Source organism: Diorhabda sublineata, chromosome 8, assembly GCF_026230105.1.
Source record: "Diorhabda sublineata isolate icDioSubl1.1 chromosome 8, icDioSubl1.1, whole genome shotgun sequence".
In the NCBI taxonomy this organism is placed as follows: domain Eukaryota; kingdom Metazoa; phylum Arthropoda; class Insecta; order Coleoptera; family Chrysomelidae; genus Diorhabda; species Diorhabda sublineata.
In genome coordinates, this window is record NC_079481.1 from 5,594,344 (window position 1) to 5,622,213 (window position 27,870).

General features: G+C 33.6%; 1 protein-coding gene across 1 annotated transcript in view; it reads right to left on the reverse strand.

Annotated features, from left to right (window-relative positions):
* Positions 1–27,870, reverse strand: part of LOC130447857 (dynein axonemal heavy chain 6) — a 97,610-nt gene that overhangs the window by 58,421 nt on the left and 11,319 nt on the right. Inside the window, exons 8-28 of the mRNA XM_056784894.1 lie at positions 27,040–27,115; positions 26,056–26,233; positions 23,911–24,077; positions 22,136–22,362; positions 21,445–21,619; positions 19,238–19,619; positions 15,809–15,937; positions 15,488–15,745; positions 15,026–15,235; positions 14,052–14,264; positions 12,276–12,422; positions 11,637–12,020; positions 11,323–11,577; positions 9,839–9,975; positions 8,499–8,689; positions 7,609–7,870; positions 7,030–7,175; positions 6,604–6,875; positions 5,180–5,392; positions 3,596–3,781; positions 2,170–2,366 (exon numbers count right to left, since the gene is read on the reverse strand). Coding sequence (XP_056640872.1) covers positions 2,170–2,366; positions 3,596–3,781; positions 5,180–5,392; positions 6,604–6,875; positions 7,030–7,175; positions 7,609–7,870; positions 8,499–8,689; positions 9,839–9,975; positions 11,323–11,577; positions 11,637–12,020; positions 12,276–12,422; positions 14,052–14,264; positions 15,026–15,235; positions 15,488–15,745; positions 15,809–15,937; positions 19,238–19,619; positions 21,445–21,619; positions 22,136–22,362; positions 23,911–24,077; positions 26,056–26,233; positions 27,040–27,115 — 4,405 coding nt within the window. The remainder of the gene's footprint in view (positions 1–2,169; positions 2,367–3,595; positions 3,782–5,179; positions 5,393–6,603; positions 6,876–7,029; positions 7,176–7,608; positions 7,871–8,498; positions 8,690–9,838; positions 9,976–11,322; positions 11,578–11,636; positions 12,021–12,275; positions 12,423–14,051; positions 14,265–15,025; positions 15,236–15,487; positions 15,746–15,808; positions 15,938–19,237; positions 19,620–21,444; positions 21,620–22,135; positions 22,363–23,910; positions 24,078–26,055; positions 26,234–27,039; positions 27,116–27,870) is intronic.

Consider the following 27,870-nt stretch of genomic DNA (forward strand, 5'->3'; position numbering starts at 1 on the left):
GAACATAAGCTCCTTTTTATTCAAATTTGTTCTACCTACTCGTTCTTTCTTTCGTAATTTCCACCTGTGGTCATATAAATTCGTATTTTTTATTAATTTGGGGAACAGAACAATATTTTAAGAAATATGAATTGAGTTTTTTAGATCTTAGAACATAAGCTCCTTTTTATTCAAATTTGTTCTACCTACTCGTTCTTTCTTTCGTAATTTCCACATGTGGTCATATAAATTCGTATTTTTTATTAATTTGGGGAACAGAACAATATTTTAAGAAATATGAATTGAGTTTTTTAGATCTTAGAACATAAGCTCCTTTTTATTCAAATTTGTTCTACCTACTCGTTCTTTCTTTCGTAATTTCCACATGTGGTCATATAAATTCGTATTTTTTATTAATTTGGGGAACAGAACAATATTTTAAGAAATATGAATTGAGTTTTTTAGATCTTAGAACATAAGCTCCTTTTTATTCAAATTTGTTCTACCTACTCGTTCTTTCTTTCGTAATTTCCACCTGTGGTCATATAAATTCGTATTTTTTATTAATTTGGGGAACAGAACAATATTTTAAGAAATATGAATTGAGTTTTTTAGATCTTAGAACATAAGCTCCTTTTTATTCAAATTTGTTCTACCTACTCGTTCTTTCTTTCGTAATTTCCACCTGTGGTCATATAAATTCGTATTTTTTATTAATTTGGGGAACAGAACAATATTTTAAGAAATATGAATTGAGTTTTTTAGATCTTAGAACATAAGCTCCTTTTTATTCAAATTTGTTCTACCTACTCGTTCTTTCTTTCGTAATTTCCACCTGTGGTCATATAAATTCGTATTTTTTATTAATTTGGGGAACAGAACAATATTTTAAAAAATATAAATTCAGTTTTTTATATCTTCATTTTTTTCCCTCAGTTCTACAGTTGCCAGTTTGGGAGTTTCATCAACAAAGGATCCAACTGACTCCAAGATCTGGGAATCTAGATGAAGGGTGCAACCATCCCGGATTTCCATAGATAAATGATGTTTAATATGCATAATAAATCTGAGTTGTTTTTAATTTATAATTGTTTTTGTTTGATGTGCTCTTTTGGACACGCAGTTGATGCGAATTTATTTTTTTTTCAAAAAATTTATTTGTTGCTTAGACTTTTTTTATTTTTCTTAACAATAAATATTAATTCAGATAATCGTGTCCAGAGATAGTTTTAGATTGTTAAATTTTTATTATTAATTCAATTCATAAGGTGTTTCCACCTTTTTATTTTAATTATTAAATCGTTTCTTACAAAGCTGATGGCGTCCAATTTAATATTAATTCTTCACCTCATTGAGTACCAGTTATTTATATACTTTAACTGAGGCAGAATACCACTTACTGAGGAGAATATCCGTCTGCAGGATGCACACAAAAAAAATTCCCCAAAAATTATTTTTTTTACCTCAAAGTACATAGCGTCACCCTAGTATTAATTAAGATATTAATAATTAATAATGTCTCACTTTTTATCGAACGACAAGATATTACTTTGTTCTGATGATAGCCAAAACATGGAAATCGGTCAACGGATTATACTTCTATCCTTGGCATTAACAGCCATTAGATATGTACGTATCAACAAACAAGTTGATTAATGCTACGTGCATTCTTTTTAAATTTTATTTTATTACTCAAATTTTTCTGATATACCGAAATAAATTTTAAGAGCTCATGACGTTAAGTGGAATTGTATTAAAATTAATTGTTATTGATATAACAAACGGGGCAATTCGTCAAAAAATTGCTTTCCCAAGTCCCAATTTTAAACAAAGTCATTCTCGTGATGCCAGAAAGAATTTTCAAAGTATAATATTGTAAAAGAAAGATTTTCCCGACTATAATTTTGTCCACAAATTGCTTTTTTGAAGTCTTGTTTCCACAAAATAGCTATACAAAGTCTACTATAAATAAACTTGTAAAGAAACGGCTAATAAGTCGAATTTTGGTATAAACCTTGCGAAAATTGAAACCATTTCCGTTATTGCCAACTGAAAATAATTTAATGAACGAATTACACCGGAAAAAAAATGGTAACAATTGTCTCTAACAACATCTTAATGTTTTAATTAAATTCGTATTTGTTTGGTTATGATGTCATAGTAAAAATCGATTTGATGGAATTTATTTACCTGCTGACTGTAGCCGGAGACGCCTGCGCTAGATCTTGTACTTCAAAAACCATATGAACCCACTGTGTTAATTTGATCCTTTCAGAATTAGCGAGGCACAACATCTTGTTGTCGTCCAACACGGTATTCAAATTTTCTATCCACACAGCATCTACAGGTCCGTCACAGATAATCCATTGATGTTCTTCGGTTGTAAACTGAAAACATAAAATTTCAACTCCAGTGTACATTAGGAAGTGCGATGCTGAAACTTATGTACTAATATGGAAAAGCTACATGAGATAGTTTAAAATTCCCTGGACTGCTAACAGAGCTGATCAGTCGTTAGTGGACGAGTTGAATGTAACCAAGAGACTATCATCATTATGCATGAAGAAATATTTTGGATACGTGGATCAAAGTCAAGATGACAATATACACAGTAGAGGACGATCGCCTATGAGATCATATGATCAAATCAAACAAGTTACAGAGGAATAACTTCACGTATCGTTTAATTGAGCTGGAAATCGAGAAATATGGAAAGAGATGACCTCCGCATAGTCCAAAGGTCGTTGTGTGAGTCGCTACGTCCGCTAAAGGCATAATCAATCTTTGCTTTCATGAAGATCGACGAGGTCGAGCGCTCAATGTGAATAAATAGATAATTTTACTTAGAAAGAACATCAACAAGCCTCCAACAAGTCCAGACCTTCACTCACTCGATTATTTCGTATTGAAAGTAGGGTTTTTACTTATTTGATTTAAATTGAACAAAGCATCTGGTTAGAACTGACAATCGAAGATTATCCATGTGTTGTCTACCTCTGGGAAGTTACTCTTCTGTCGAAATTGAGTGCCTATACTGAAAATGGAGAAGATTTTACTTAGAAAGGCATAATTAATCTTTGCTTTCATGAAAATCGACGATGTCGAGCGCTCAATGTGGACGAAGAGGTAATTTTACTTAGAAAGAACCTCAACAAGCCTCCAAGAAGTCCAGACCTTCACTCACTCGATTATTTCGTATTGAAAGTAGACATTTTGTGTTGTCAACCTCTGGAAAGTCACTCTCTGTCGAAACTGATGGCCTTTACTGAAAATAAAGAAGATCGAGAAATATGGGAGGAGATATTAAAAAAAGGAAATACAGACCACTGAGTCACAACTCTCATGGCCGAAGAAACGAGCGAAGAGAGATGTAGCGTATTAGAAGATAGTTTCGATTAGCTTATTACTGTGAGGATTATTATTATTGTCAAATCCCAAATTCCACAAGCGTAACCTCTTTCTAAAACTACTTCATATATTTCATTAGAACAGCTTCTGATTTGGTTTTTGAATAAACTTTGATTTGCATATATTTGAAGAATTTATACTTAAAAATGTCATTTAAGGGGTTCGAAAATAATCAAATTTTCATATAATTGATATAAAATGTACTTACGCCGACTGCTGTTCTCATCATAATACCCATCAAACCGTCTTTCCATTCCAAAGTAAATTGATTCACTTCGCCGTAGAGTTCACCAGCAGTCACAGCTTTTGGATTCATTTTGTAGGTTCGCACAGGACGAAACTGTTGTCCTGGTATGCCGTATTCGTGCATCTTTGTCAAAGTCCTATTTAGAGTCTTGAAACATGAAATTCGTTTGTATTTTTTTGTAACCAATTTTAAAAATATACGGGAAAAATGATATTGCACGAAATGGTTTGTTTTGGAGTTATTCAATACTTCCAGATATCATCAAATGGGTCAATCGCCAGTACGGGGTACTACATCACCCAGCTCTTGACTGGACATGGGTGTTTCCGGGCACACCTGCACAGATTCAAGAGAAGTGACTCCCCAAACTGTCATCATTGCGTCGATGCGACCGAGGATGCGGAGCACGTGTTCTTCCAGTGCCCCTCTTATTAAGAGACACGGGAGGAACTAGAGAGGAACCTGGACCACACCATCAGTCCAGAAAATATAGTGGTGCTCATGCTGATGAGCCAAGCAGCATGGAACAAGGTAGCGGAGTACGCGGAGACCATCATCAAGGACCTCCGCACCACGTACGAAGAGTAGCAGTAACATCATATAAGAACGCCCCGGCGAAGTAGTATTTACAAAGAGTGCCGCCGGGGAACCACCGTTCCAGGAGCAGGGTTAGAGGTGTTAGGGAAGGTTTAGTGCGGTAAGAATCCCACATAACTCGTCTGGCAGGTAGAAGGTTCATCCAGGCGAGTACCTTTTGAAGGTTCCCCCCCCCCTGCACCTCATTAATCTAAACATTAATCTTCTTTTTGGTGTCTGGTTTTGTGCTAACCTATCGATCCAGTTGACTTCTCGGCCCTCTGTGTTTTCTCTAATCCTCTCTGGTGTACCTGAATTCCTTCAATTTATATTTAGGATGCGTTGCCAGCTCCTCGAATACATTTTCTGCCCTGTCGTCCATAATGTCCAATACTTTTTGCGATCCCATTTCTCCATATAATTACTAGATTCTTGTTGTCCAGTGGACAACATTCAATGCTTGTCCCAACGTTATGTTTTATTGGACTTATAGGCATTTAGCCCTTTTTGTCCATTGATTTTCATAATCCGGTCGGTTCCGACGCCAAAATATTCATCTGTCAATCTTCCAAACGAATTAAAATATCTGATAAAATTGTGGAATCAACTCTTCAAGAAATATCTGCCGACTCTATCAGCAGTAACATCTTCGGGAATTTATGTTGGAAGTTGAAATTGATTCTTTCAAAAAATGTGAATTATTTTGACAGTGCAAAAGACTTTTTGTCACAGGGAAAAAAATTTAGATTCACGTGTCAATAGAGATGCAGAAATGTCAATAACATTCAATATCTGTGACAGTCTCTATCATTATTAAGAGTTTAATTTTGTTGTTATATCAATTAACCAGTAATCATAGACGTTTCGAATATTATTGAGTCCTCTTCAGTACATAGTACGACGAATGTTTCGGGACTATGATCTATTACAGCGTTTCAAATTTAGAAAAAAGGAATCAGTTGTACTTACATTGAGAATTTCAGTTTTTCCTCCACCAGTAGGTCCAACCAACATGACACCCCAACGTACGATCATCGTTTCATAAAGTTGTATAACTTTGTGTATCATACAATGTTCAGGTTGAAGATTATGTTCCACCATTACTTCTATTATGGTATTTTGGAAAACACCATAATCCGGAACAGGCAAATCTACACCAGGAAACAGATCACCCAATATACCCTAAAAATATGGGATCATTTCTGCCAACAAATAATATTTCGATTCAATGATGATTTAATTTATTTATTAAATGATTAGTTCTTCAAATAATACTCTGATTAATGCCTTGTTTGATTGAATAATTAATTGATTCAATACTTCGTTGACTTATTGATAGATTGTTTGAATCAAACTATGATGTATTGATTAATTCATTCGTTAATCGAATCATTGATTCAATAATTGCTTCATTATTCCATTGATTAATCATTGGCATTTAATTATTTCACTCTATTAATCAATTGCTAGATATAACTGATTAATTAATGAATTGAATCCATCGATTCATAAATTGATTCAATCATTAATAAATTAGGTTATTTTATTAATTGCTTTATTATTTCATTGATTAATCATTAACTCTTAATTGTTTCACTGATACATTCGATTAGATGTATTGATGTTCTAATTAATTTATTCGGTCAATTAAATGATTCATTTATTGAGTCATTAACTGGTAATTAATTGATTGTTAAGCTTGATGAACGAATTATTTTGTTTCGATCAATTCACTGATCAATTTGGATAATTAATTAATTGTGATTTGATGATTGGATTGTGTAGTCAATTAAAGATTTATTAATCAGATGATTGAATTACTAATATATTAATAAATTGATTGTTTAGGAACTAATTATTTTGATTCCATTGATTCACTGATTAATATGAATAATCAATTGATTCAATTAACCAATTGATTGATAGTATTTCGTCTATCTGATACATTGACATTTGATTAATTGATTCAGTCAATTAAATGGTTTACTAATTAGATAATTAATTAACTGAATCACTAATATACTAAGTAATTGATTGTTTAATTTGATCAATCAATTATTTTGATGCGATTGATTCACTTGTTGGTTAATTTGATTAGTTGATTAATTGATTTTTTGTTATATCGTTTGAAGTATGGTATTAATAATTGTATTAATTGCTTCAACTAATTAGGTGACTACTTTCAATGATTAAATTGATTTAATCAAGAAAATTATTGATCAAATCGAATTATTACTTAATTGGCTGATGCGCTGATAAAAAGTATTAATTAATTGATTGTAATATTGATCCATCAATTACTTACTAAATTTATAGGTTAGTGGCGATGATTAATGGATTCAGTGGATTATAAACGACTCATTAATTGATCGATTCGTAGATAAGAGACTTACAGTGAACAAAATGGCGTCGTCTGATAAAAATTTCGGCAAATTGCTGTCTCTTAGGGCACATATTAGAACGACATTTTCTTCTCTATCGGGCGCGGATCGTTTTAAAGAACCAGCCATTACTAGAACGCTTTTAACGGCTCTCATACCGAAATCGTAGTGATCTTGTTGAGAAAGCTGTTCGCTACATAACTTATACATCTGTACCATTTTTTGCGAAAGATTTTTCGAAGATTCGAAACCTTCCGAATAGAGAATGACTTCCGCTATTAGAGCTGAAAGAAAAATGCTTCAATCATTGAAACTAAACTTTTGAAACGTCTCTGTTTATACGATCAGAAAAATGTCAAATTTAACGTGAAAATTTAGTAAGGAAAAGAAAAATCTTTCAACGATTATAGAATAATAAATGACTGATCGTTTACTTACCATAATCTGGTACCATCATGGATATTGGCCTAAATAGCGCTTTCAAATTGTCAGGTAATTCAGTTCTACCAGCATATCCTGGATTCATAGTGATAAAAGCAGCACATTTTTGTACTAATTTAATTTCTCTTCCTTCGAAAATGAATCTAAAACATTTTAATTGATTTTTGTTATAACAACAATGCGTTGAATAAATTTGGCTATTTAGCCGCATTATCTTGGAGTCTTGGAGATGGTGTTCTAAGTGGAAACTAAGCCAGCTCGGGCTCAAACCTGGGTTCCGGGTTCGAAGCGTCTAGCATTCCTTCGAAAATTATCGCCTATAATTTATCTTCATCCCATATGGTACTGTTTATGATTATATTATCGAAATTGCTAGATGTTTAGGCCGGCTAATTTTGATGAAGGTACGTACTGGATCTTATTTCCTAAAGAGTTCGATAACTACTAAAAACCCGAACCAAACGAATTTCCAATACAAACAACGACGAATAAAAATAAGAAGGTTGATGTGCCACCTGGTGGAAGGCGTCGTCTACGCCCGATTATGGTACAAGAAGAAGACGTATTATTTCTTACCTTTGCGCTTTGGCAGCTTTAGCGTTTCTTATAGTTATCAATTGTTGAGCTATTACTGATAAAACTTCTATATCGATTCTGTTGAATTCGTCGAAACAACACCAAGCTCCCGATTGCGCCAATCCCGAAAAGAACCTACCCATCATTTTGTAATCTAAGCCTTCCGAGCAATTAAAAACGACGCATTGTATCGCCAGAGCTTTCGCTAAATCTTTAGTTGTTTCAGTTTTACCAGTTCCCGCCGGACCTGCAGGAGCCCCTCCTAAAAACAAATATATATTTCAATTACATCATATCATATCAAAGTACAGTGTGACCAAAAAGAGTACCAAATATTCGATTGAACTATAAAAAATTAGTAGAGTAAAAATATCCTAGCTTCTATTTGATGACATTGTTCACTGAACGTAGAAAACACTTTGTTTTGGTAGAACAATGGCCTTAGCCCAAAGGAACAGTACTCCAAGACGCATCTCGCTTTTAACGTACGATGATTCAGTAGAGACTGCATAAAATTTTGAACATTTGGGACCAGGAAACAAACAAAGAAGTGTCACTTTATCAAAATGCATCTGCATCCATTCAAAACCGTTCAATCGATGAAATAAATGAAGAATTTGGACTATGCATAGTCTAAAGGTAGGCTGAAGACACAACAAATCTTTGTTTTCATTAAAATCGTCGAAGCTGAGCGCTCAATGTGAATAAAAAGAAGATAATTTTACTTAGAAACAACATCAAAAAGCCCCGCAGAAGTCCAGACTTTAGCCCAGTCGATTATGTCGTATTGAAAGTAGACATTTTGTGTTTTCAACCTCTGGAAAGTGACTCTTGTGTCGAAATTGATTGCCTATTCTGAAAATAAAGTGATTATTTTTGAACCAACTTACCTAAATCTAGCTGCAACGCTCCCATCAAACAAAGATAACATTTATCGGTCAAGGGTGTGATAACTAATACACCAGCCGCCCCTAAATATTCGTAACCGTAAATGTAGTAGGCGCTGGACATTCTAGCTACGCAATCGTCTATAACTTCATCCCAATAATATCTCAAAACTTTCAGCCATTCGAAACTCATACTAAAAAAAGCGGAAGAAAAAATATCAATGTTAGAAGGATTACTTAACGGTTCAGAACGAATTAAATGGTAAATGGAATTATGGAATTGTGAGCCGTGATTTTATGTTCAAAAGTATTATTTTCCATTAGGCTGACATGTTGTCGAAAACCGAAATAAAGTAAATCGGTGAAGTTATCCAAATCAACACGTTAGACACGCTATAGAATGTCAGAAAAACACCCAGACCGGGCACTTGACAGACCTTTATCCGTTTATTTAAGTCCCAGTGTAGTAATCCGAGTTACTTTGAATAAATATGCTGCAGCTCTTCGTCCAGTACCAGAGCCAGAGCCAAATCTACTGTTGCTGGTGTTTTTTCATCATGTATAGACTGGCTTAGGCTGAGATATAAAGGGGTTGTACGTGCCAGTCAACCTGAATGATCGTTTGTGTCTCCATTCTGCTAGAACTACTTTGGACAAATAGCCTACAGTTCTTTGTCCAGTACCGAGCACTGGTACCTTTCCACTAAATCATCAGTTGACCATTTTTTCTCGTTATGTGTAGACTGACTCAAACTAATGAGGTTGTGCATATTCTGTGTCTCCCTTTTGTTAGACCTAGGCTGGACAAATTTGATACAGCTCTGTGTACAATCCCAGGGCACGGTGTTCATTTAACTGACAGTGTTTCCTCGTAAGCCCTGTAAGGTTATTCCTGCTTAGGTCGATGAATTTATTCTTTGTTTCACGGTCTTGTTCCATTGTTCCAAAATCGAGGAATTTATTTCAGTTTTGGTTTTATCAATAGCCTTCGAACGGCATATTATTTGGGAGAAGATGATGGATGAAACCCGTATCCACCGCTACCCTCCTGAAATGAAGAAAACAGTCAAAACAGTGGATTACGAAAGGCAAATCTATTCCAAAAAAAGCATACATAGTTTCATCGGTCGGAAAAGAGATGGCGACCGTTTTTTGGAATAGTCGAAGATTGAAGTGTCCGCATTTGAGTAAAAAGAAAGTTTCATCGGGTCGACAAGTTTTCAGATAACTCTCATGCACCAATGTAATGTAAAAAGTTATAAAGCAGTTATCTTCAGTGTCTTAAACGCATTTATCATACAGTATGTATGTTTCAATAAATGATATTAATGTGGTATCCTCACCTGTTAGTAATTTTACTTGATACTATATTACTTATGGTATCCCTGGCGTGTACGTCAATGGTGATCAATGCGACAAGAATTTTTCTTGTAACTGAAGGTAAATCCTGTCTAACTAGGACGGCTAAATTATTCAAATCCTATAACATAATATCAATTTAATTATTTGACAACACTGGAAATTTCTCGAAATAATTCAACTTTCGTTACGGTGTTCATATTGTTATGTGTCATTTGTCATCTGTCAAAATTTGACGTGAATCTGATTGATAGCTTAGTTATAATACTTATTCTCACACATGAATGAATGTTAATTAGATATTATTTGGAGCAGAAACAATCAAATAAACCGTGGAAAGTGTCGAAAATATAATACTATATCCTATGGAAAGATTTATATGTAGCTGCAGGCTTTTAAGAATGCCAATTCAAAGATGAATGATGCTAAAAGTCCTGAGTCCTCGTTCTTCTATCTGCAAGATGGGTGGCATGATTGCTTAATGCTGATCATTAGCTCGCTCAGACTAGAAATTCAAAACCGAACCTACTAAATTGTGGTTTCCCAGAATAGAACAAAACTTTGCGTGGTCGTGCTCTTTTATTTGCTGCATTTGAGATGCAAATTTAGTGACCAAGATGCAAATATTGAGCTCCTCATGTGTGCTGTGTGAGTTGTAATGAGGCACCGGATGCAAGGCAGCATAAGCTCTATCTACTGTTCCTATATTATGACGGGAGCCCTCATTAAGTTTGAAGATTGTTACTTCACAGAATAATATTCAATATGAAACCTCCCGTTTGTAGTTCAATGATCATAACTGAAGATTTGTTGGAAAAAATTGAGCAAAACATCCAGGAGAACCGACGCTTTACGATTTTGTCTTTATCTGAATATATTTTCCCAAAGCGTTTGGCACAAAATTGCGTCAGATCATCAAAGGAAATGGAAATAATGATCACGTTACCAAAATTTTGACATTTTTTCACAAAACTAAGCATTTCGGAAGTGTATTAAATCGGCTTTCGCGGTACGATGAAACTTTAAGCCAGATAGTGACAGGTGATTAAACATTGATGGGGTACGTGCCACCGGAATCAAAAAAATACCCCAGAAGAGTCAAGTGTAAACAATATTGCTATCCAAAAATATGTTCAGCGCGTTTTTTGGAACAGGAAAGGGGTGCTGCTGATGAATTTTCTGCTCCATGGAAGACACAATAAATTCGCCTACTTATTGTGTGTCGTGTGTGTCGTGGCATACTGACAGAATGTGTCATTTTCGACGTCCAAATACTAATCTAACCCAAGAGCTGATCGGATCATTTGGTTCAGATCAACTCAATCATCTTACCTACAGTTCTAGCGCCCAGTTGCTACGACAAATTTTTCCACTTCGATGAAAAGTCCCACGACAAAAGCGACGAAGTCAAAACGGCTATATTGGACTAGTTATTAAGAGAGAAGTTTAACAAAATTAAAAAACTCACGTGTATACATTTGGTCTCGTACTGTTCCATTTTCTTAATTTTATTAACCGAAGCGGGTGCGTCAAAAATATCGTGTACTCCTTTAGCCCACATGATTTGAGATACAGTCAAAATGATTTGATTAGCGTGAGCTAACACCCATTCAGTTCTAGGATGGTTATGGTAGTGCACCAAAGACGCTTTCATCAACCTCTTCAACGACAATACCATAGATTCTTCAACTTTTCCTAACCAATCTTCTACGTTACCACGCGCCTACGAAAATTTAACCCTTTTAATTGGACAAATAAATTAGATAAGTGTTTTTTATTTACTTTCAAGCCTTTTCCTAAAACTACCCTTTCTCCTTCGGGACTGATCATAGCAATAATATCGGTGGTCAGAACGACTTCTACGGGTTCATCTTTCTTCTTGTCGGCATTTTCTTCGATTTCGTCTGGTATTTTCACGCCGAATTCCAATTTGGCTATTGCGTCGAAGCATTTTCTCAAATGCGGTTGTACGGCGTGAGGATTTCTCGTTTGTGCCAGAATATCTAAAAGCTCGTCGTTGGATAAAAAGTAGAACCTCGGGAAAGCTACGCGCTTAGTTTCCAAATACGATTCCAAACATTTCATTATTTGTTCTAACAAAGCGTTATTACGTTGGAATGCCTCCAAGGTACCCGGGTATAGTCCCGATTCCATCGCCAAAGGCATCTACAAATTCGAATGAATTTTAGCAATTAATTATCAGAAATTTAACTGATGTATTCAAATTGGTAAGTTTGTTAGTAATTTGGGGAAAAATTTACAACAGGAAACAGTAAACTGTTTATTTCAAAGTGAATCAAAAAATTGATCTATAACAATTTTTAACGTTTTTGTGCATATTTTGACTGAATGAATTGCTTATTTATGCGCATATTTTGTGTTTTCTATTTGAATATTTGGATTTCCTTATTTATAACTTACTTTCGCAGTTCTCCTCATAATCTCCTTCCAAGATTTATCTACGATTGTGAAGAGCTTAGCCTCGTTCGGTAATTGCCTCTGAATATCTGGGGCAGAAAATATGACTTCTAAATATACCCAACTTTGTTGGCACATCATCCATTCGTCCTAAAAACAAACATGCCATTTGATTTTTTTTGAAATGGAATTTTCTACATTTGCCGTAAGATGACTGCTTAAAAACTATATTTCTATTAATATTTCATTCTTATAATTTTGTTTTTAAAAATCCAAAGTTTCAATATATCATTGGCGCAGTCAGTAGGATTGTCGATTATTACTATTAATTCTAGAAATCGCTGCGATGCTATTGTCATTTAAATTGCCGTATAATTTTTCAAAATAATTCCGATAGGCCATCGAAACTTCTAGTGATGCCTGATTTTTGAGGTGCAAGTTATTTCTTAAGGTACCTCCACAACCTGCCATAAAAGTGCAGTTTTATCATAATGGTTTATTTGGCACAATTTCTCCTCGTTAGTTAGGATTATTACTAATTTTTCTTCATTCCTAAATGGTCTCTTGAGTCCTTCGACAAAACATTCAGTATTTCTACGATGAGCTAAACATTTAATTGATGCTTCTTTTAATCCAGACCAATCTGTTAACTCAGCACGATTACCTACTCTACTAATATTACTAGTCACTTACATATTGTTCGCCAACTCGAGCGCTCTGCTTTCCTGGTCCTTTTTTCGTGATTACCTGCTCCTGTTGCCACAAGTTCGAGAATTTATAAGTTCGTAATACCCACTTAAGGTGTAGAAACTTCAAGGTCCCGAATTTCACATCCGACCCAATGCGAAACTGTTCACTTTCGAAACCCGTGCTAATCCTACTGACTGCGACAATGCGAATGCGCGAATTTTTAAAAACATAATTATAATTACAAATATACTTTTATAAATAAAAGATAGAACAAAGAATGAATTATTAAAAGAAATACAGTTTTTAATTAACTTGGAGTCATCACATTTATTATATGTCATCAGCTGTATATTGTTTTGAACTATGAAAATTTGTCACAGTAGAAGAATGTGATGTAAGAACAACAAGTAAAGTTTTCAGTCTACTCACACTCACATTCTTTGGTATGCTTAGAAACCTCAGTATGAATTACGTCGAGCTAACACTAAGGGAATAAAGAGACCCCAAACCAAATCTACAAAGGACTCATCTTAGACAAAAAATTGGCACCTTTGGTAAGTTGGCCAAAAAAGTTGGAGCAGTTGGTAGAGTTGCGAAAACCATGATAAACTGAATCATCCCAATTGATTTACTGTTACGAAACGCTAAAAAAATTGATCTGAAAACTAAAAGAAGATGAACCACTACCTTGACTGGGAACGTGAGTGAAGAGATGAGCTATTAGCTAATACAGGACAATATTACTACCGATAGGAAAGGTTTGCATTAACTGAAATGGAAGCACTTCAAACGAGAAGTTTCAGAAATGATCGGAGATGCTCCAAATGATGTATATCATCCAAGTTCTCAAACAAAATGTAATGAACCGAGATTGTAAGTGATAAGTGATAAATGATAAACAGGATGATATGTAAGGTAGTTCCCAGAGAGTACCAAAGCAGAAGAGGAGAGGAATAGTGCTTAACTAACAGTCTATCGTTGTTACTTTATGAAGGATTTCGTCTACCTCTGCACAAATGTAGTGTGACTGAAAGTTGTGACGATTTTGGAAAGTACAACTTTTTAAAGATAAGACGTCAAAAATTATACCAGAGTTCTTGAGAATAAGTCTAAATTTTTGCTCCATTCATCTACCCTCGGTTTGATTGGACCAACATGTTTGGAACTGACTATAGTAGCCATGTTGATGTTACTTTCGTCTAAAGCTGCTTGAACTTCTTCAAGAGAACCAAATATGTAAACGTCCTTGGAATCTTTGTGTTGTATAACCGGAAATTCGAGTGTTTTCCATGCTTCTTCTACCTAACAACAAATAAAAAAATATAAAATTCAATTCTTCTGCTTCATAGTAAATAATTTTAAAAAATTACGAGCGAATTGGGGTTAGCAACGAAAAAGACGTTCCCTGTTTAATTTTTTATTCAATATTCAACCGTATCAAGTTATACAGGGTCTTTCAAAACGTTCGCATGCATTAAGCGAAAAAAATCGATTAGAAATTACCAAACAATCACATGTCTAAAAACGCAGAGATTAATCGAAAATTAACAATAAAATTTAAGCTTGTGGAACGTTTAAGTTCCTCCGTATCGAGCGGTCGAGAGAGCCATAAAAGTATTTAGCAGCTGCCGCATTTTTAAACTAACCTTAGTTTCTAAAACCTACTCGAAAGTTTTTCCGCGCATTATTATTGATCCTTGAACTGCAGCGGTGCATTCGAACGTTTTGAACGATTTTGTATAATGAAAAAAATGCTGGAAGATACTATTAAGTAGATAAGGAAGATTTTTAATTTAAGTATATTATTTTGAAACAGATTGCGCTCCATCTACTTATGCATAACTTCATCGAATCAATGAAAGTGATTGATGATTTTGACCGTTGAGACATGCCTTTATTCGAGAAGTATTTCGATATTTTAGAATATCCAGAATTTCGAATTTTCCCCTCAATTTTAGTTATCGTTTAACAACTAACAAGAAGCAATGTCATTGTTTCATTTTTTTCCATTTGAACGCGCCTCCACTGCGCTATGAGGTACGGAAGTTACATAATAAATTTACCTTCTTCAATAAAGCTTCTAATCCAGCTTCACTGCTAGCTTGCCCTGATATTTCCATCAATTCAGTTGGGTAATTGAAAACTCCCAGATTTTCTAATAGCGCTAGAGTCATCACTTCATCTGGTTTAAATTTGTGGTTAAGTTGATTTTCAACTTTCAGCCAGTGTCGATTTTTCATTGCAGGATTTCTTAAATAACAAACTACGGGGAGCTGGAAATATAGAAAATTCACGAAATTAAAAAAAAACATGCTTCTAACTAGTTCACTTGTCTGTAAACAAAACAGTGTAGCCGTGGCCTTCGTTTTTTTTGTTTTGCCATAAAAAGGACCGACTTAAAAATGAAGCGATAAGAAATGAAAATTGGAAAAATTGGAACTGAAACCTGTAATTCATTGGTAAACAAAACAGTGAAGCCGTGGAAAATTTTCAAGTGGCTTAAGCGTTTTCGGGATGGCCTTTACCTTGTCTTTCATGAGCTCGACTTCGTCCCTGAATTTAGGTACAATTAAATTAGGAGGCAATCCTTTTTCTAACTGCGCAATATATTTCATATTTTTAGCGATGAACGCATTCATATCATCGACGTTGAGTGTATCGAAAACGGCATGGTACCATTCGTCGACGGTCTTCGCCCAAGAATCCACGCTTTCCCATAACAGAATTCGGAGTTTCACGTCGTTCATCACTTCGTCGAGAATATCAAATCTTGTTACTTCCAGCTTTAACAAAAAATATAATTGAGGAAGATGATTAGAGCAAGAAAAAATAAATATTTGTCTTACCCTAAATTGTTTTTGATATTCTTTGAATTCGTTGGCGCGTTTTTGGGCGTCAATCAACTTGTCGAATAATTCTGACAAAAAATCCATGACTTCTGCAAATTTTGAATTGATGTCATAAAGCCACGGTTGCTAAAAATCATAATTAACACGTATAATTACTAGAAATCGCCGATTCAAATTGGCTTGTTATACTTTGGTTCTAGTAAATCTAATTTTTACTATAACTTGGTTATCTTAAATGGACCACCCTGTATATTAGAACATTTTTGAAATCTACGTAAAATTTTAGCATACTTCTCTATAAACTTTTTTCGAAAAATGCATACTTTTTGAGTTATTAATTTTTTTGTAAAAAATTTGACCCTTATAAATTATTTTTTTACGAGGATACCCTTAAAGATATGAAAATAGTTTCTATTCGGTTGCTTTTAGCAAGGTCAGACGTATTTGAATCTATGCTGAAAAAAAATTTATTTCATACAGGGTGTGTATAAAAAGTATGTATTTAGACCACACCTGCATCTCTAAAAATTTATAGAAAACATTCAACATCTGGATAACGGTAAGGTTTAGGTATAGGAAAGTACGCATGAACTTGCCTTATTTTTTACCCCTGAATGCATTAAAATAGAAAAAATTAGGTGGTTCTGTTTAAAAAAATAAAAAAAATTTTATATTTATGAAGTTAAACTTTGAACACTATTTATACACACCCTGTATAAAATAAAACTTTTTTCCGTATTGATTCAAATACGTCTGACCTTGCTAAAAGCAATCGAATGGAAACCATTTTCATATCTTTAAGGGTATCTTCGTAAAAAAATAATTTATAAGGGTCTGCAATTTTTTACAAAAAAATTAATAACTTAAAAAGTATGCATTTTTGTAAAAAAGTTTTTAGACAAAAGTATACTGAAATTTTACGTAGATTTCAAAAATGTAATAATATACAAGGTTTCCTATTTAAAATAACCGGAATTGGACCAACTTTGAAAATATTTTAGTTAAAAAGACTATAAGTATTTTGCCATCAATTTTTTACAAAAAAATTAATAACTTAAAAAGTATGCATTTTTCTAAAAAAGTTCTTAGATAAAAGTATACTAAAATTTTACGTAGATTTAAAAAATGTATTAATATACAAGGTTTCCTATTTAAAATAACCGGAATTGGACCATCTGTGAAAATATTTTGGTTAAAAAAACTATAAGTATTTTGCCATCAATTTTTTACAAAAAAATTAATAACTTAAAAAGTATGCATTTTTGTAAAAAAGTTTTTAGACAAAAGTATACTGAAATTTTACGTAGATTTCAAAAATGTAATAATATACAAGGTTTCCTATTTAAAATAACCGGAATTGGACCAACTTTGAAAATATTTTAGTTAAAAAGACTATAAGTATTTTGCCATCAATTTTTTACAAAAAAATTAATAACTTAAAAAATATGCATTTTTCTAAAAAAGTTCTTAGATAAAAGTATACTAAAATTTTACGTAGATTTAAAAAATGTATTAATATACAAGGTTTCCTATTTAAAATAACCGGAATTGGACCATCTTTGAAAATATTTTGGTTAAAAAAACTATAAGTATTTTGCCATCAATTTTTTACAAAAAAATTAATAACTTAAAAAGTATGCATTTTTGTAAAAAAGTTTTTAGATAAAAGTATACTGAAATTTTACGTAGATTTCAAAAATGTAATAATATACAAGGTTTCCTATTTAAAATAACCGGAATTGGACCATCTTTGAAAATATTTTAGTTAAAAAGACTATAAGTATTTTGCCATCAATTTTTTACAAAAAAATTAATAACTTAAAAAGTATGCATTTTTCTAAAAAAGTTCTTAGATAAAAGTATACTAAAATTTTACGTAGATTTAAAAAATGTATTAATATACAAGGTTTCCTATTTAAAATAACCGGAATTGGACCATCTTTGAAAATATTTTGGTTAAAAAAACTATAAGTATTTTGCCATCAATTTTTTACAAAAAAATTAATAACTTAAAAAGTATGCATTTTTGTAAAAAAGTTTTTAGACAAAAGTATACTGAAATTTTACGTAGATTTCAAAAATGTAATAATATACAAGGTTTCCTATTTAAAATAACCGGAATTGGACCATCTTTGAAAATATTTTAGTTAAAAAGACTATAAGTATTTTGCCATCAATTTTTTACAAAAAAATTAATAACTTAAAAAGTATGCATTTTTCTAAAAAAGTTCTTAGATAAAAGTATACTAAAATTTTACGTAGATTTAAAAAATGTATTAATATACAAGGTTTCCTATTTAAAATAACCGGAATTGGACCATCTTTGAAAATATTTTGGTTAAAAAGACTATAAGTATTTTGCCATCAATTTTTTTCAAAAAAATTAATAACTTAAAAAGTATGCATTTTTCTAAAAAAGTTCTTAGATAAAAGTATACTAAAATTTTACGTAGATTTAAAAAATGTATTAATATACAAGGTTTCCTATTTAAAATAACCGGAATTGGACCATCTTTGAAAATATTTTGGTTAAAAAGACTATAAGTATTTTGTTATCAATTTTTTACAAAAAAATTAATAACTTAAAAAGTATGCATTTGTGTAAAAAAGTTTTTAGACAAAAGTATACTGAAATTTTACGTAGATTTCAAAAATGTAATAATATACAAGGTATCCTATTTAATATAACCGGAATTGGGTCATCTTTGAAAATATTTTAGTTAAAAAGATCCTATCTAAACTATACTATAAGTATTTTGCCATATACAGATAAGCTTAGCTCGTCGTGGAACACCCTGTATAGCATCACTTATATTTGTGATGCTAAATTTGGTCTTTAATTGCACTTTGTTATTGGTGCAATTCACAAGGTTGTTGAAAGTTTGTTACGCCCAGGTACACTGGAGTTCTTGATCGGTTATTTTCATTCTCTGGTCGCGTCGGAGTTTTATGTTTCTCCATTACAAATATTTTCCCAGCTTACTAGTGGTGACATCCGCAGATTGAAGTCGGGAACTTTTCAGATAACCCTTGTTATTCATATGTATTAATGAGTCTTTAATTTAATGAATTTTTGATATGGAAAGAGCCTAAATACAACATCACTCAATCTATTTGGCTACAAATTACATCTGATCATTTGAAAACAATCTGTAATCAAGTATTTTACGTGTTATACCATCCTAGACTCATTTTTCAATGAAATCATCCAAAAAATCTTACAGTAAAAACGTACGAAACTCTTATATACGTATTTTTATCTAAATCCAGTCGAAAAATCTTGTTTCTAAGCTCTCAAACTCACTGATACAGATACTGATACAGAAAATGAATTAATTAAAAATTGAAGCGAAGCAATTTCACTTCTTCCGGTATTTTCTTTAAATCTATTATTATTCTACTAAATAAAAGACGTATACTTCTTACCATACATTCGTCTTTAATATTTCCAACTTGAGAAATCAACGCGCTGATATCTTTATTCAAATTATCGCTAAATAATTTTATCAATCTAGCGCTATCTTCCATTTTTCTATCGACAACGTTCCTCAAAGTACCAAGAGCAACGCTCAAATTGTAATAAGCATTGATTTCCTCGAAGGCCACATCAATATGGAACTCCTCGATAATATCATACAATTCTTTGCAATAATCTAACGTTTCTTCCATTTTATCAATTCGTTGATTTGATTCCTCTATGTAGTCCAAGTATTTCACATAATCTGCCGTCAAAACCGGCTCTTTAGCTAGAAAAGCTTCAATTTCGTTCGCTTCTTCAATCATTTCGTCAACTTTTGTTTTGCCGATCCTTAAAAATATTGTATCAATTACAATGTTGTAACATGCGATCAACTTTTTCACGTTTCTCCTCAAGTATTTTGAATATCTGTTTACGTAATGTGTAGTCACTTCAATTTTAACTATAATCCTCAATTTTCTGAAGAAATTAATTTGTATTCGAAAAATTCAATAAAAACTATTCTAAAGCGTGTTCTAACTGAAACTGAACTTGTAGATTAGCATTTTGTACTTAATCGTGAAGCAGAATGTATATAATAGAAAAAAAATCCCGTATGGTTATAATTTGAAAAAATATAAAGTTCCTTTTTATTCAAATCTGCTCTACCTACTCGTTCTCTACTCGTAACGGAAAATACTAATTCACAAGGTAATAAACATTCAAAATTTGCTTAAAATGAAAGGAAATTATCAAATTTGACTGGAATTTTGTGGGCACTATATATAAATAGCAAAGTTAAAAAGATATTAGAAATATAAAGTATCAGAATAGTATCACATCAAATTTACTAAATTTATTTTGATTTCAACCTTCAGTTGCAGAATAATTTAGAATAGATACCGAGATTTTATAGAAACTCGAACGTTATCTCGAAGTATCTAAAATATTTGGATAGCACATTACAATGTTTAAGCACACAGTTCACTTTCGATCACCAAAATATACATGGTCCGTTTTTTTTTCAGCCTCCGAGGTTCTAAAAATTTATTACCAACAATTTTGTAGACTAAAAGCTGATTTTCAACATAATCTCCAAGAAAATTCTGACATTTACCAGTTGACAAAATTTGCCGGCAATTAATTAAAATGGATATTGAAGTTTTAAAGTCATTGATTAGGCAGCGCTGACGTTCTAGCCTCGTCTTCAATTTTGGAAAAAGGTGAAATGGTACTTTCATCGAAAAAGTTCCATTGAAAGTCATTTTTAAACGACAGTTATCAAGAATTTGTCCTGCTTTAGCAGATTGTAATAATATTGATATTTTGTTGTCACGTTTCATCTCCTGTCACAATTGATTTGAAAAAGTTCTCTGCCTCATCATAATAAAGGTGTGTGTGTGTGTGTGTGTGTGTGTTGTGTGTGTGTGTGTGTGTGTGTGTGTGTTGTGTGTGTGTGTGTGTGTGTTGTGTGTGTGTGTGTGTGTGTGTGTGTGTGTGTTGTGTGTGTGTGTGTGTGTGTGTGTGTGTGTGTGTGTGTGTAGTGCGAGATCTGTGCAGACGTCTACAGTGCAATCCCGCCATATCTTAAGCAACCGTGGAAGAAAACCATAACCTAGATCAGTTAAAAATTATTGTCCAAAGAACATATTCAAAGAATATTTGCGCCAAATGTACCATTATCCTCCAGGATTATCTCATCACAAGAGATTAAAGCTGTTTATATATGACTGAGGTAGACAAACGACCTGCGCTCCCAAAATTTGTACTTTACACCATGCTTCATCACAATTCCTTTCCCTCCCATCATGTGGACCATTTTTCCATGGTCAGTTTGGTAGTAAGTATATTATGGTATAAGAAACAAAAGGCTGCGACACCTTGGCATGTATTTTTTGAAAGTAATGGATCCAGGAAGGATTCAGACCACAATATATCTTCAGATCAAGGTGTTTGGTAGGTTTCCATAGCCTCTAGTCTCTAGCCTTTATACCCAAACAGACTCACCACGAGGAAACGCGTGTGCGAGATTAAGGACGGTGTAATCCACCACCATTTTGACATTCTTGTTTTATTAACTTCTTAAATCGAGATTGTTAATGGCTAACAGTCGCCAATATTTGTGCCGAAAGCATCTAGGAAGCGTCTCGCGAGAGTCTAAAGTACGATTACTTACCATGGTATTGTTCGTTCCAAATAACCCAACAGTTGCGTAGATACGGGAAGACAGGTTTCGTTGAAGCCTTCCAATTGAATAAAGAGAACACCCATCTCCTGAGACGGTTTTATACTTTCGATAGTCGCTATTTCTCTATAATATCTCGTGCACAAATTTCTAAACGTTTCCAAATCTGCAATTATGTCAAAACAATATTTAGAAACCATTATTTTGAAAATGTACGATCTTCGGGAGCATTTTTAAACCTTGGACGGAACAATTTGAAATATTTATCTATTGCAGAGCCATCTCAAGTTCTTGTTTCCACCATTGCACATTAAATTAGTACTAATTAAAAATTTTGTTAAGGCGATGAAAGTAGAAATAGAGAATCAAACATTTAGTTGCAACATGTCACTCAAGATTCATTTCTAAGACTCAAAACTGCATTTTTTTCGAGAGAGAATTTAAAAGCTGTGAACGATGACGACGGGGAAAAGTTCCGTCAGTCCAATTAACAGATGGAGAAGCGCTATCAAGACAAATGGAAACCAAAAAAGTTCAAATTTTGTTTGCCAGTGTTTTTAAAAATCAAAAAATCAAATTTCTTCAAGTGAGAAAAGTAGAGCATCCCCGCCCACTCGAGAATACCCTACATTTCTCCCTAGGGGTTTAATGTACTATTGGATATGTATACACTGTATACTACCTCTTTCGTTTTCTATATCTTCTTTCTCTACTAAAATATCTTCGGCATAAAATTGTCTTATTGGATCGTATCTACGTAAATATTGGAAAGCTGCTTCGTAATTCCTCTTGAAATAATTGCGAAGCTCTTCCTGGTTTTTGGTTAGGTATTCATCTTTTTTCAAATAAAATTCCAACGTGGGGCCCCAACCGCAGATTCTATCTTCAACTTTTTCATTAATTATAGGACTATAAACAACAAGTAATCCATGAATCGATAGATTTTTGGATCGAAAATCAGGGTTATATTAGGGCGACAGGAAAGTTTTATCGTCATTTTAAGGTTATTGTGAATCTAAATAAATAATTATCATACTTTTTTAGCAATTCGGGGCGATATTACCAGATGAACCTATAAGTTCAGACATCTCACACTGCCATAGATCAGAAAGACCAAAGACAATTGAAGAAATCTCAAACACACTTAACTAACCGTCGATCATCCAGAAAATTAAAAAAATAAGTAGAGCAGGCGTACAGGTTCCCGATAATCCATCCAAAGAGACCCAAGGCAACTGATCCATCCCGTGGAACGTATCCACTGAAGATGAAAAGTGGGTCTTATATGATAATCAGAAATCCAAAACGCGGTTGATCTCCAATTGAATCGTGTAATGCTAAGACGGTCTAACATCCCAAAAAGTAGCTTTGGTAGTTTGGTGTTTATGCTGAGGTCTGGAAAAAACTTTAAAGCAATTTTTCTCAGAACTATCCGCAGTCACAAAGGAGTAATTCTACAACAGGTTAGTGCAATATTCAGTGTACAACACAAGATGAGCTTTGGTAAAAAAGCTAATGGATTTGAATGGAAATTACTGCCTCAACCGATATCGCACCCTCGGATTCCCATTTATTCCGATGGCTACAACGTTCTCTTGGTAGCAAAAACATTAGATCAAATCAAAAGTACCATCCCGAGATATTTTATCGAAAAACTAATTTTATTCGTTTCAGCATTGAAAATTTATACACTAGATGGTTAAATATGGTTTATAACGAAGCTGATTATATTATTGATTAAAAAGAAAAACTTGTTATAAATTTATTATTACAACTTTCCTGTCCTCCTGTTAGTGGTGATTGAATAATTACGAGAGTTGCTACTTAAGTTTTGAGATACGGCAACACTGATGTGAATATGTCAAATCTCACATAGCCGTCATGAAATTTGACATTTGGCAGAACGTCACAGGAGTGCTATTTGAGTTGTTTAGATACTTGGCCCTGTGCTACAGCCACGTAAAGACGTCCGCCATTTTTTATACTCTCGCCGAGTGTGAATTACGAAGTGTGATTCGTTTTCTACAGGCTAAAGGCCATAGTGCTGCAGAAATCTATCGAAGAATGAGTCGTGTGTATGGGCCAAGGATGCAAATGACCTGGTTCAAGGAGTTGTTGACAAAATTGTTAAAGAAAACCGCAGATTCACCATTATTGCTTTGTCTACGGAACTTTAATCAGTTTCAAGATCTGTTTTGTACTCTAGTTGAATTCATTGCCGGCAACTTTCTTTGAAGAGGGTATTGAAAAGCTTATCCACAGATAAGGCAAATGTCTCAATCCTTTCGGTGATTATGTCGAAAAGTAGCCTATCGGAGGTTGAAAAAAAGGCCCTCGTACTTGTTTTTTTTTGTCTATCTCAAAACTTTAGTAGTAACCTTCGTTAAATATAAATTAATAGAAATAGATAAGAAATTACATCACGAGGCTTATGAGGTAAAAGAAAAACGAACTTACGTTGTAAAAACAGAATAGTACGGGTCCCCCACAAACGATTTGATGATTATAGTTTTTTCTTGCCACAAACTCATTATCTGATTAAACATATCTAAAGTGATGTTTAAAGATGGATCCAATAGTATTTCTTCTGGAACGATTTTAGCATATACCACGAAAAAAGGCAACTGAAATTTACAAAATGAAACTTTTTCTTCTATTTGAAATATTTGCGCGCTAAATTAATATCATATTACAAAAAATTGTTGCAATAAATTTTGTCAAAAAGCTGAGTTTTACACGGAAACTGAAGGTTACTAAAAGTGATAAGAAAAAATGAAAAATATTTTTATGATAATTTTGATTAATGTTTTTCGAAGTACTACCTAACAATACACATATGAGGGTTCCTACCAGTTTCAAAGTGTAGGCGTAGGTACAATCTTCAGTTATACTTGACGCACAAGAAACAACAAAAATGTTTTTGCTTAAAAATTCTTTTCGAAAGATTTAAAATACTTTCGCCTTTCTTTTCTTCATATATAACGTAGGACGTGTGTTGATTTTCTCATCACAACAAAGAAACAAGACTTTTTTTCCATAATCATTTGTATTTTCAAGAATAGTCTTCTCTTAAGTCTATACACTCAGTTCAAATATGTTCTAAACGTCTGATGAAAAACACAACTTAAACTCTAAGGTTGAGAAACAAGACAAAGTCGCTGCGGATCAGATCTGGTGGTCAATCAATTCGAAGTGATTGAGATCACCAAACTTGAGAAGGTGCTCTGTCTTATTGAAATTATTGTTTCACTTTTTTGAAGATAGTAAATACCACAACTATCCCAAAAAACCATCGTCATTACTTTTTCATCTGATGAAACCGTCTTTTTCAGAACACGTTTTACCTTTACAACCCACTGTCTTGACTGTTTTTTCCCTTTAGGGGTGTAGTGGTGGATCCGTGTTTCATTTACAGTTATGCAAAGTCGAAAAAGCCTGGGAAATGTTTATTTGAATGCGCAAAAACGTCACCCAGTTAGTGAATGGCAAATGCTTTCTTTTGTTTTGCCGATGGGCTCTTCTTCCATTACAATCCACTGTCTTGACTGTTTTTTTCCATTTAGGGGTGTAGTGGTGGATCCGTGTTTCATTTACAGTTATGCAAAGTCGAAAAAGCCTGGGAAATGTTTATTTGAATGCGCAAAAACCTCACCCAGTTAGTGTATGGCAAATGCTTTCTTTTGTTTTGCCGATGGCTTCTTCTTCCATTACAATCCACTGTCTTGACTGTTTTTTCCATTTAGGGGTGTAGTGGTGGATCCGTGTTTCATTTACAGTTATGCATAGACGAAAAAGCCTGGGAAATGTTTATTTGAATGCGCAAAAACCTCACCCAGTTAGTGTATGGCAAATGCTTTCTTTTGTTTTGCCGATGGGCTCTTCTTCCATTACAATCCACTGTCTTGACTGTTTTTTTCCATTTAGGGGTGTAGTGGTGGATCCGTGTTTCATTTACAGTTATGCAAAGTCGAAAAAGCCTGGGAAATGTTTATTTGAATGCGCAAAAACCTCACCCAGTTAGTGTATGGCAAATGCTTTCTTTTGTTTTGCCGATGGCTTCTTCTTCCATTACAATCCACTGTCTTGACTGTTTTTTTCCATTTAGGGGTGTAGTGGTGGATCCGTGTTTCATTTACAGTTATGCAAAGTCGAAAAAGCCTGGGAAATGTTTATTTGAATGCGCAAAAACGTCACCCAGTTAGTGAATGGCAAATGCTTTCTTTTGTTTTGCCGATGGGCTCTTCTTCCATTACAATCCACTGTCTTGACTGTTTTTTTCCATTTAGGGGTGTAGTGGTGGATCCGTGTTTCATTTACAGTTATGCAAAGTCGAAAAAGCCTGGGAAATGTTTATTTGAATGCGCAAAAACGTTACCCAGTTAGTGTATGGCAAATGCTTTCTTTTGTTTGGCCGATGGCCTCTTCTTCCATTACAATCCACTGTCTTGACTGTTTTTTTTCCTTTAGGGGTGTAGTGGTGGATCCGTGTTTCATTTACAGTTATGCAAAGTCGAAAAAGCCTGTGAAATGTTTCTTTGAATGCGTAAAAGCGACACCCAATTAGTGTGGGAACTTGATGAAATGTATTAGATCGCAACTTACTTTAGGTGCATCCTCTGTTCTTGGTAAATCAATATTCAGTGGTTCGAATTTATCCAATTGTTGTTGTGTAGGCAGAAATTGAGTGTGTTTTTCTAGAGCGCACAGTAGATCGTGTGTGGAGTTCGTAATCAATTGGTGCAGCATGTTTATTGTTATATAATCAACCAATATTATGAAACTGAAAATAATATAAACAGTATTAATCGTGAAAAAACTTCAGGTAATAAAAAGTGTAAAAGACGAATACGTATTTTATACCGCTGACCGGTTTCGACGTTATTGCGTCTCATCAGAGTCTTGCAGGATCCTCTCCTTAGAAATTTAAGGCTAATTCATAAATTTGACATTCCGTTTCCGGGTGACGTTTGCCTTTTGACGTCTATTAACCTTTTTCAAAAACTTGTCGTTGTTGCCGTTAACCAGAAAATTTTGTTTTTCTTTTTAACAATTGTGCTGCTTTTTGTTTTCGTGATATTTCTGTGTTTTTGTTTGTAATCACCAACGGCAGACGGCGACGCTAAACGGCATCTATGACATCTTATCATGGTTTTATGTATTTCAAAGTTTTTAATTTTGTAATAGCAAACGTCAAAGGCAACGGCAAACGGAAAGACAAATTTGTGAATCGTCTTTTATAATCCGAACACCTGCCGGTACTATTTGATTCGTGTAATTTAATATATCTATGTATAAAAATTAGAATAGGTCGAAACGTCGAATTTCTATTTGACTTTCAATCAGAAGAGACCCATAATCAACAAACTCTACCAAAAAAATATTCTAAAGGAATTATGAAATAAGGAACTAAAGAATTCATAATTTTCATCAAGTTTTCACTTCTTAGACCTTTTTATATGTTTTTCGTGGAGATTTATCTAGATTCCGGGTCTCCTTTTTTATGAAAATTAGTTTGAAATAATATAATTTATATATAACTTTCTATTTAACAATCTATGTTTAGGGAATATTTTGAAGAAATCTTACCTTGCAAGACGTTCGCAAAATTTCTTTTTAGCCGCTTGTTCGATGTAAGAAGCTTTATGTATCCTTTTTCGCTTATCTATAATAGAAAAATGAAATATTTCATAAGAAGATACTTCAAGTTATGTATGAAACATCCTCTATATTCTTTCAAATTTGATCCAATATGGTTCATGGCGGACATAAGCCTCCTAACAAACATCGATAGCCTCAGAAGAACCAACCAGGTTACTAAATTTAAAACTCTAACGCCATTGGGAAAAGTGTGGAGCTTGTGAGTGCTGGGTACTCATCGATGACGTGATCTGTGGTTTCTTCCTCTTCCAAGCAACAACAACATACCGATTCATCAGTGTTCGATTGAAATGTCAGTCATTAGTCATATTTCAAAACTGTTTAAATACAGTAATTGATTGTTTAGAAAGACGGAAGGTCCGTATAATTACTTATCTTGTATCATACCACCTACTGGTACCACCTACTTTTTACCTTTCCTAGCGGCTCTGCTGTCTTAGTAGATTGAAATGATTGTTTCTATACCATCGACGTATGCTTTGGTTATCCATCCCTTGTATAAGATGGCTCCATTATTCAGTACTGCGAACTGAGATTCCCTGTCCACTATTCTATGTCAGTAATTTGAGCATCTTGGCGCGATATCTTGATCTGAGTCACCACAATAAAAGTGTATTTCAAAGTTATTACCGCAATCTAATATTTACATCTATGACCAGATAAAAGTGGATTCATATGAAAAGGTTTGGACACTTTTCATAACCTTAACTATCGGCAAGATTTTGAACAGGTAATCAACTTGAGAGAAACTTTTCTTTG